The following is a 10,294-nucleotide window of genomic DNA, read 5'->3' as shown; positions in this document are numbered from 1 at the left end:
GTGTGTGTGTGTGTGCGCGCGCGCTTTGTTTGCAGTTAAACACAAAGGTACACAATGGGCTATCTGTGCTCTGCCCACCACGGGTATCGACACCCTGTTTCTAGCGTTACATGTCCGCTGGCATACCGCTGTGCCACTGGGGGGAGGGCGTGCGTGCGTGCGGGAAAGATTTTTTTACCTTGTTGTCTAAAAAGTACATTCATACACACACACCATGTATGAATTCAGATCTTGAACTGCTCATTATCAAAGGTCGTAAAATTTGATGAGAGTTTACATCAACTCAATTTTTAGCATCATTTACGTTAACGATTTGTTGAACTATAATTACATTAAATTCATTACAGATTCCGCTTGTTTGGCAAGTTTTTGTCAGGCCTAAATCAGTTGTTCTCAGAGCACTGAAGTCGCAAACTACCAAAATGAAAAATTATAATATTATATTTAATTTCTTTGATAGATAACTGATTAAATTTGATAACATTTTAAAAATGGATTTAAATATGGATTACAGCATCAAAAAGGTAATACTATCTATAAAATAAGCAATTAAGAATATTTTTGATTAACTTATTTCTATTAGCTCTCTAAAAGTTCTTAAGAAAACACACATTTTTTTAATATATAGCTGTTCAATCTGTTTAATCGTTTAAGTTACATTTGCGTACTAATCCTATTATCTGAATGAGAGTTAAGAGGTTTACAAGAATGAAAGACCACTCCAACCTAGACTTGATTGTACTATTGTCTAATGGCCTCAGCAAAAGGAACATATTATAACATTTCAAAAGTTGCCGTTTATTCAAAAAGAAAAAAAACTACAAAGACAACATAGGTCGCGATCTTGGTACGTTGCCATTTCAAAACCAAACGTTTTGGAAAAGCTTCAACGCTCTTAAAATGTATTCCTATATTTTACAACCAATGGTTAATACTTCTCCTAATATACACTTGTTTAGTTCCTTCTGCACCCATAACGAATTCGTTTATAATGGTTAATACTTCTCCTAATATACACTTGTTTAGTTCCTTCTGTACCCATAACGAATTCGTTTATAATGGTTAATACTTCTCCTAATATACACTTGTTTAGTTCCTTCTGTACCCATAACGAATTCGTTTATAATGGTTAATACTTCTCCTAATATACACTTGTTTAGTTCCTTCTGTACCCATCACGAATTCGTTTATAATGTATATTTTGACTGTCATAAAAATAGTTACTGTCGTTAAATACTTCCCATACACGATATGCCATCTATACGAGTCTGTGACATTTCGTCACGGCATCCACATCGTTACGAAAGGTTTCGTTACAGTACGTTTTTTACTAGATTCACCACTTCCTGACTTAAGTACCGGAGGACATTATCTCACCCCCATAGCGTTATGTAATTTCTGAATGGTCCCCAAATGATTGTACAATTGAGGACCTATTACATTTTTTAAAATTATGATCACCATCAATCAGTTTTATATTTAAAAAACTACCTGTCACAAAAATCAGTATTCATAACAAAAACTGCTATATCATAAAACATGAAGCAACATGAATGCACCCGTCACAAACTGTCATAGTAGTAATAATGTGGCGGTAATGAAACGTCCAGTAACAAAATGTTTTCCGTTATTCTGTAGAACAGATCTTGTTGTGTATACTATTCAAATAATTTAAAAACACTATTACCTGACTTCTATTGTTAAAAATGATGAATGTATTATCAGTATATCTTCTACAGTAAATAATATCCGGTTTATAGTAGAAAATTTTTATCACTACAGAACTCCTACCTGTATTTTGAATCGATCTTCCGACATTCCAGGCGCTACCACAAAAACTTGTTTCATCAAAGGTTCATTAGAAAGTGCAACTTTTCCAAGTACAGAATTATCAACAGGCAAATCTCTCCAACATAAAACCTGAGCAAGAAGAAATTACAATTTCACTACGATCAAAAACAATACAGAAAAGTAAAAAGTATACGATAAGTGTGTGGTGTTATTAGTGTAATCATATTTAATCGTTTCATAGCTAGTACAGGATACATCTTTATTCAAAATGTGCATGCAGTAAACCGAGTGTACAAGGGTCGTACGCTTGCAGTAATATTCTTGCTTGGATAAAGATTACATACTACAACGGCTATTCCATTGATACTTGTACCTGTTTGGCCATGTTTCTGTGTCTGCTTCATGGAGCGGAATTTAGCTCGATTCAAAGAATGATACAGAGACTTGTGAAAGTTAATACGAATCGAAGTTCTTTTTGTATACGTTTATTAACTTGGAGTAATTGTTGCCCTAGGTAACTTAAGGACTAAGAGATACCATATTAAAACCCTGGTCTGACTTTAAAGTGTGATATTTCATTATTCTTGTTTTGTTCCTTGCGGACGTTTCGGGAACTTTTTTTACTTCCCTCAGCCAGTTACAATCATTCTATGAAACTCAGAAACCAGCTAATAAATTAAAGACTTGCAATTTATACAATCATGAATAAAGATTCGATTCATCAATGGATGGACGCATTAGTTACCTAAGCACAGGGGCTATTCTCTATTTAGCCTAAAGTGTGAAATGAATTAAATTTCAATTTTTAAAAGAATCAAAATTAATAAAATTTATAATGATAAATCTTAAATGTTCAACTCCCTGTAAAATAGAAAAAACTTTAAGAGTGAATCATTCTATGATATTAGTCCCGCCCGACCCCTAAAGCAGTGAAAACTGCAAAGATCAAAAGGGCATCGTTAAAAGGTTGCTATACGATAACACATTATCCGACGATAGCTAAATATGGAAAACTGGCCAGTCATTTGACATGTACATTTAATAATCCATAAAACCAAAATACCACAGAAAGGGAAAAGATGATCACTGTAAAAATAAAAATCGCGTTAAAGTAAATGATCGGTTCTCAAACCTTAAGATTATTTTCTTGTACAATGTCTTCAAAGAGTTTCAGAGCTCTAGAAGAAGACGTGCGATCTAAGAAGATGATTCCCGTTGCGTACTTCCCACCAGGTGGCAATTGCTCTCCTTGCTCTTCCCTGTAGGGATACATCAAGGTTTCATTAACTTCATATATTAGCACGATATACAAATCTCTAGAAAATTCAACAAATTAAAAAACGGTTTTTATACAATACGTCGAATTTAAAAGTCTATTGGTAATATAAAGAAACAACAGGTGCTTAATTTAGATTAACGCGCTACGTTTAAGGAAATTAGTTTATGTACTAGTTCTGGAATGCCTATCTCATCTTACTTGAGGACCTTCCTGTAGAATGAATCTGGAATCGCAGAGAGGACACCTGCTCCATCGCCAGTGTTGTTGTCACAAGAGCATGCTCCTCTGTGTTCCATTCTCCGGGAAACTGTGGCAGCATCTCTTATGAGCTTAAAAGGGGATAAAAGAATGTTTATTTTAATATAGTAGACCCTTACTATACTATTCAGTTTCTCCAGTTTCCGATATTTGGTATTGGGAAAAGATTAATCTTGTTATCCAGCTAAATTATTGCTATAATAATTCTTTAATTATCACATATCAAAACTCGTCAAATTAAAAGTATTTGTATTTAAAGATATTGGATAAAAGATGGCACCACATGAAGCAACTCAAAACTGTTTCTAACGAGTTCAACTTACTTGTATAATTGTGAAATAAAAAGTTATGGACTAAGAGATTTTTCGAAAATATTTTACTCGTGTTCGGTTAGAGAAAGTCTTCGAATTTTTGAATTAGTTTTTGTCTTTTCTTTTATACAGCTTATACATAATAAATCAGCTCCTATTACTCTTACGGCACTCTTAAACTAACACACAAATTAAGTTTTTATAAACTAAAGAAATTTTTTTTTTAAATTGACTATTACAAAAATTATAAACAATTCTATAATTTATTTATTGGCTACTAAAAATTATTACTGAAATATCTGAAACCACTAAAGAATCAAATAGTGAAAAGACATGCCTAAAAGAATACACTATGCTTCTCTGTACACAGTTTTACTTGGTATGGTTAATCGTAATAAAGACATTACATACTTGATTAGAAGGAATTCCATCAACATTCACAACGAAGCCTACACCACAAGCTTCTTTTTCGTACTGGGGATCATACAACCCACGTGCTTGAGGATATCCATATAACAATGGCATCTCCGTCATAACTATCGACGGAAAAACAACCGAATGTAATAAAGTTAAGGTTAAGATTTAGTAAATTAAAACGATAAGAGTTTCAATGTTTTGTACACACAGAGTTCTATTAACTTTTCTATAAATGCTAGCCTCAATTAAGTTGGATTTAAATATAAAAAAAATACCTGGTTGTTACAACGACTAGTTTATTTCAGGTTGTGCTTCGTTCAGTTTCAATAGGCTCGTTTTTTGTTGTTGTTTTTCTTTTTAGAAAGTATAAGCACGTCTGGAAAAAGAAATAAGACGCTCATTGAAGTGTGCTTCCTTTCTATCTTGCAAAATAAATTGCCCTACCTGAAGGCGATAGTGGTTGTTAAATTTAAAAAAAAAAAAAGTTATTTCGATTAAATATATTTTGAAACTAGCCATTTGTTTTAAAATGAAAAGAAAAAAGAAACTTTTACCAGAGATCAGTAAAATTAATTCGGCTACATAAACATTTGGCATTGTTTCAAAAAAAAAGTATTTAAAAAAGTCGTATGGTTTTCTTTCCTTTAACATTAGTTAACTTCTCACAATTTTCTTCTTGTTCAGAAAATATTTTTTATGGGTGTATTTCAAGGAAGTCAGACATATCATTAATATCCAGATTATTATGTTAGTTAATACATGTGCAGTTTTTCTCCTTCTGTTAAACAAGAAGGGATTTGAGGAATATTACCATGCAAGTATTTATAGAGATAAATCTATAGGCTTTTATACTGTTTTTATTATTAAAGGTAATTAGGTGCGTGCTTGAGAACAAGCCGATTCACATTTACTGCTGTCAAGTTTCCAGCTTGTATTGTAGTAGTAGTGAACGAGGGAGGACTAAATCTCGGGGGGATGGGGGGGGGCAAGATAAGAATATATATCATTCTATAATACATTTCAATCTATAAAAGTTCAAATGTATTATAGAATTAGAGACGTACAAATCGTACTTGTGTCTTGAACGTTTCAAATTATACAAAGAAAACAACAGCATAGAATATTCATACATATGTAATATATATTTAAAGAACACCTTTATATTTTAACGTCAGTTACTGATGAATGGTTTTCAAAAATTGGTTAAATAAGAAGAAATTCAGCTAGACGTCATAAGTTAGCTGGCAACGCGTCTGCTCTCCTCATTTATAGATTCATCGTATAGCCGAAGTAGTCTTTTATGTACAAATTTTTTTATCGTTAGCCACAAAAACAATACTCGTCCATAAACAACAATATTCATAGTTTTCCCAATAGGGTCCCTCGGTGGGTCAATAATAAGTTTACGGACTTCCGGTGCAAATTCTGGAGTTCTATTCTCCGCAGTGAACAAATCGCTCGTGGTATAACTCTGAACTAAAAATCAAACAAAAGCTTTCTCCATCAGAAACATTCGAATATACGAACGTAAACATTCTAACACATCTTCATAATCTATTCGTGAAAGGAGACGAAAATGTAAATTACGAACATCAATCATAACCATTGACTACTAGAAAACTTTTTGCCGATTTTATTTGGAGGGGGAGCAATCTTTAGCTTCGTTAGATTGTTCATTAATCCGGCCCTGGTGGTGTTAAAGTTGGTTAAAACATTTTAACAGAACCATTCAATTAACTTACAAACTTCTGGTTGCGTCATACGAGAGTTAAGTTTCTGAAATGGCTAATAACGTGAATATAAACATGACGCTAAACTAAAATCCAATCTGCTCAAGTTAAGATCTTCTTTAGCGTGTTTGTAAATGTGTTCCTCCTTGTAATGAGGAATGGCAGAATCTTACGTTCAGAATATGTCTTACAATACTCGTGCAAAAAGACGTTTTAAGACGTTAATAAACTTTCTGTAAAGAAAAAAAAATAATGCTACAAACATGATTTGTTTGCAAATTTCAATAATTAACTTTGAATGTTTGCCCAAAATTAAATGAGTGAATACTTTAGTAAAATAGAATGTTTATTATTATACAGCAGTGAAAAAAAAGGCTAAACTCCCATAATTTGTATTTGGGAGGGGGGATATTTACTAATGGTGTAAGGACCAGTGACGGTTCTGCAGAAAGGCCAGGGATAACACCGTCAAGTTTTGCCAAACCTCTCAATACTAAGACAATGTGTGTATATATAAAAAAAAGTTTATTTATATAGTTGTTACAATAAAAGTATTAACATCCAAATATGAACAGTATAAATAGATGATAGCAGTGCAAGGCAAGTCTGAAGACATCTCAAAGACAGTGTTTAATTCTAGCAGTGCATGTCTGAAGACATCTCAAAGACAGTGTTTAATTCTTATCGGGAATTTAATAATGGGGGTGGAGATTATACAGCTGTAAATGTTTAACTTTTAATGATGAATTTCCGTAGACTTACACATTCGTATATTTTGAAATGGCAGAGCTTGCACTAGGGGAGCTATGCCCCCTTAAGTCGCCAACTTAAGAAGTTTTACACAGGCGAACAGAAAACTTAAAACAATAGATTTACAATAGGGCCACTACATTTGGTGGCTTCTCTGTGATTAAAAATGGTTTATGTTGTAGTATGGGATCAAATCTCAAGTACGCAGGAATAGTGTATATGTAGTGTTATCAAACCTGTTGTTGAATTAACTAGGACAAAAGACAAATAATGTAAAGTTTTAATAGAGTCGAACAAATAATGACTTCAGAAAGACGTTAAAAACGAAAAAAAAACAGCATACGCAATAAACTAGTTTAGGCCCATACAATTTAAATACACGGGGTACCACATGCAAACAAAGAACGATGGTTACCACCAGATAGAATATAACACAAAAGCTTTTGTTTTGTTTTTCTGCTTCACTCGTGAATTGCGGTGTCCAGTTAAGTGATAAAACGGTAACCGAGATAATTGGCTCTGCTTCACTCGTGAATTGCGGTGTCCAGTTAAGTGATAAAACGGTAACCGAGATAATTGGCTCTGCTTCACTCATGAATTGCGGTGTCCAGTTAAGTGATAAAACGGTAACTGAGGTAATTGGCTCTGCTTCACTCGTGAATTGCGGTGTCCAGTTAAGTGATAAAACGGTAACCGAGATAATTGGCTCACATATTAAGATAAATTTAATTGAAAGAGCTGCTTGTAATACACTTTAAGTTCGCATAATAATTCAAACAAATTGTCAGTTTATTGGAAACGCTTCATTTATTTATTTATTTTGCCGACTATTTTTCAGCTAATAGAAAAGACCAAAGACTAAAACCAGAACCAGATTTCAAGTCATCCTTCGATCTTTGTGAACAACCTCAATTTTGGAAGATAAATGTCCCCTTTTATCTATTATTAGCCCCAAAATAAACTGAAACGATGTAGAAAACAAAAATATGATCAAAAGTATGTTTATTTTGGTTTTGAATTTTGCGCAAAGCTACACGAGGGCAGTGTAAGACTAGAGGGAAGGCAGCTAGTCATCACCACCCACCGCCAACTCTTGGGCTACTCTTTTACTAACGAATAGTGGGATTGACCGTCACACGGCTGAAAGGGCGAGCATGTTTGGTGTGACGGGGATTCGAACCCACGACCCTCAAATTGCGAGTCGAGCGCCCCTAACCACCTGGCCTACAAAATTATGAATCATATCTCGTAAGAGGTATTCAACTAATTAAAATGTTTTGAAAATCTCTTCTATCCGAACCTTCGTCTTGTATACTTCATTTGTAATTTTGTTTTTGAGAGGTAAATAAAAATTGAATGATTTTAAAAATCTTGAAAATGTTTATATGTATACAATATGCAGCGTTAACACAACATGGGGTGAAATAAAACCTACAATATGAATTTACAAAATATATATATACTGATCAACTTAAAGTATATATTGACGGACATTAAAATTAAGAAAATATAGATTATATAAATTGTTTTCGTCTACAATTTCAAGATCACGGATAGTAGCATCTAAAGCTCTTATTTGGGTACAGTATTATATGCACGAAAATTTAAAGAATTAAATAGATCTGATCGCTTAGATATAGAGGGCGTTTTATGCAGAGTGTTGATAGGCGATATAAGAGCGGTTGTAGGACAGTCAGTGAACGTTCTTGAAAGGGTCATTGTCCTACATCGAACTCTGGTCGGAAGGTGTTAAAGTCGCTTCTTTATCTCACAGTTTATCACAACAAAGTCAATCGCGTAAACAACTTACAATTATTGAAACAAATGTTCTTGGTCGACATATTTAATATATTATCCTTTAATATGAAAAAAATGGACCAAACTGGAAAGTTATTTATAATAAAGATTAATTTTTTTTTTTTTTCACAAACTTCGAATATTTTCTGTTTCATACACCGCGTTCAAATAAAGGATGCATCTTTTTAAATGTAGCTCTTACTTCTTATTGCCCGCCAGTGGCACAGCGGTATGTCTGCGGAAATACAACACTATAAACCAGGTTTCGATACCCGTGGTGGGCAGAGCATAGATAGCTCATTGTGTAGCTTTGTGCTTAACTTCAGACAAACATTAATGCTGATTTCAGAAATAAATTAAAATTTGGAGAAATGAAAAGAAATATATTTTTTTTATATTTTACTTACGAAAATAGAGGAAGTACTTTTAGCATCATATGTATTTAAAAGAACTGCTAGACAAAGTATCTAGTGTCAATGTAACAAATTCAATGTGAAAATTCAGAGATATTCTTAAATATTTCCTTGAAGAGATCATCATTTTCGTGCCTACGACGCCAAACGAACTCGCAGAGATACGAGCCAATCATGTTACGATTGGTTCCAGGATGTCGCTTGTTACGCCACCTAACCACATTCTGAGTACTTTCCATCTGCTGCAGATTTCAGAAATATAAATTAAAATTTTGATAATTAATTTTTTATAGGGGGAGAGAATGGGAAAATATTGATTAAAAATTTTCTAATTATTATTATTTATTTAAATAAACATGCAAGTATTTACTAATTAGTCTAATTTGATCTAACCTTTCATAAACTGACGTAACCTAGCAAAAAAAACTACATTCAAAAATGTATATTTCTTTCTATTTGAACGCAGTTCATGAAACAGAAAAGATTCCAAACTTCAAGTATAACAACTGATCTTTTCCTTTCGGCACCCACCAACAGATCGTTTGGAAAATAACACAAGTAATGTAGGCCCGGCATGGCCAGGTGGTTAGGGCGCTCGACTCGCAATCTACGGGTCGCTGGTTCGAATCCCCGTCACAACAAACATTCTTGCTCCTTTCAGCCGTGGAGGCGTTATAATGTGACGGTCAATCCCACTATTCGTTGGTAAAAGAGTAGCCCAAGAGTTGGCGGTGGGTGGTGATGACTAGCTCTAGTCTTACACTGCTAAATTAGGGACGGTTAGCGCAGATAGCCCTCGTGTAGCCTTGCTCGAAATTCATAATAACAAACAAAAAAAACAAACCAGTAATGCAATAAAATAATTAATAGTTAATAAAACATTATATGATATTTATTTAGCGATTTTAAACAATATTTATTTGAATAAATCTTCATCTTTGTTTCTCCATGGGAGAGTCGAGCATTTGGCGACGAGTTCCACACTGACGCTTATTTCTTCGCTTTAAACTGTGCCACATACTTTCAATATTTTGGATAAGGCTACAAGTTTGAGGATCTACAAAATTTCACTGTGATTTACAGTTTCATACCAGTAAAAATAACCTTCCACGTTCGGGATGTTGGGTGGGCACCAAACGGTAAATATCCATAACATGTTTTAAGTGACAAACAACAACACACAATTATGTTCATATTCGAAGATTTACGAGAGGTTCACCAAGTTTCGCCTCACTGCGGATCATTAAAAGCTTCTAAGCCTTGTGAGTGTTAAAAACTCGTCACCACTTCTTTCATTTGTACTGTTGTTGTTGAATTTCTAGCAAAGCTATTCTTTTACAATATGGTATCAAGCGTCAATTACTTCGTCCTGATGTTCTCTCTCTCTCTCTATCTCTCTCTCAGATGTACAAGAGTCAGTGACGTGTTAGAGGTTTTACCACGTGCGTCAATGACTAAGCATATTCTTTGCATCTCACCAAAACGGATGAGATATCCCAAAGTTATTGAAGACGCTGGTTTTTTTTTTGGTTTTTTTTTTTTTTTTTT

At 33.8% G+C, this 10,294-nt stretch overlaps 1 protein-coding gene across 1 annotated transcript in view; it reads right to left on the bottom strand.

Moving 5' to 3' along the window:
* LOC106467808 (glutamate synthase [NADH], amyloplastic-like) overlaps nucleotides 1-10,294 on the bottom strand; it is a gene marked incomplete at its 3' end in the record, with an annotated part of 40,034 nt that overhangs the window by 25,704 nt on the left and 4,036 nt on the right. The window contains exons 2-5 of the mRNA XM_022396003.1: nucleotides 4,051-4,175; nucleotides 3,269-3,399; nucleotides 2,924-3,050; nucleotides 1,792-1,920 (exon numbers count right to left, since the gene is read on the bottom strand). Coding sequence (XP_022251711.1) covers nucleotides 1,792-1,920; nucleotides 2,924-3,050; nucleotides 3,269-3,399; nucleotides 4,051-4,173 — 510 coding nt within the window. The remainder of the gene's footprint in view (nucleotides 1-1,791; nucleotides 1,921-2,923; nucleotides 3,051-3,268; nucleotides 3,400-4,050; nucleotides 4,176-10,294) is intronic.

This window comes from Limulus polyphemus, unplaced genomic scaffold (genome assembly GCF_000517525.1).
Source record: "Limulus polyphemus unplaced genomic scaffold, Limulus_polyphemus-2.1.2 Scaffold2748, whole genome shotgun sequence".
In the NCBI taxonomy this organism is placed as follows: Eukaryota; Metazoa; Arthropoda; class Merostomata; order Xiphosura; family Limulidae; genus Limulus; species Limulus polyphemus.
The sequence above is the reverse complement of the archived record's forward strand: the minus strand, read 5'-3'. Positions and strand labels throughout refer to the sequence as shown.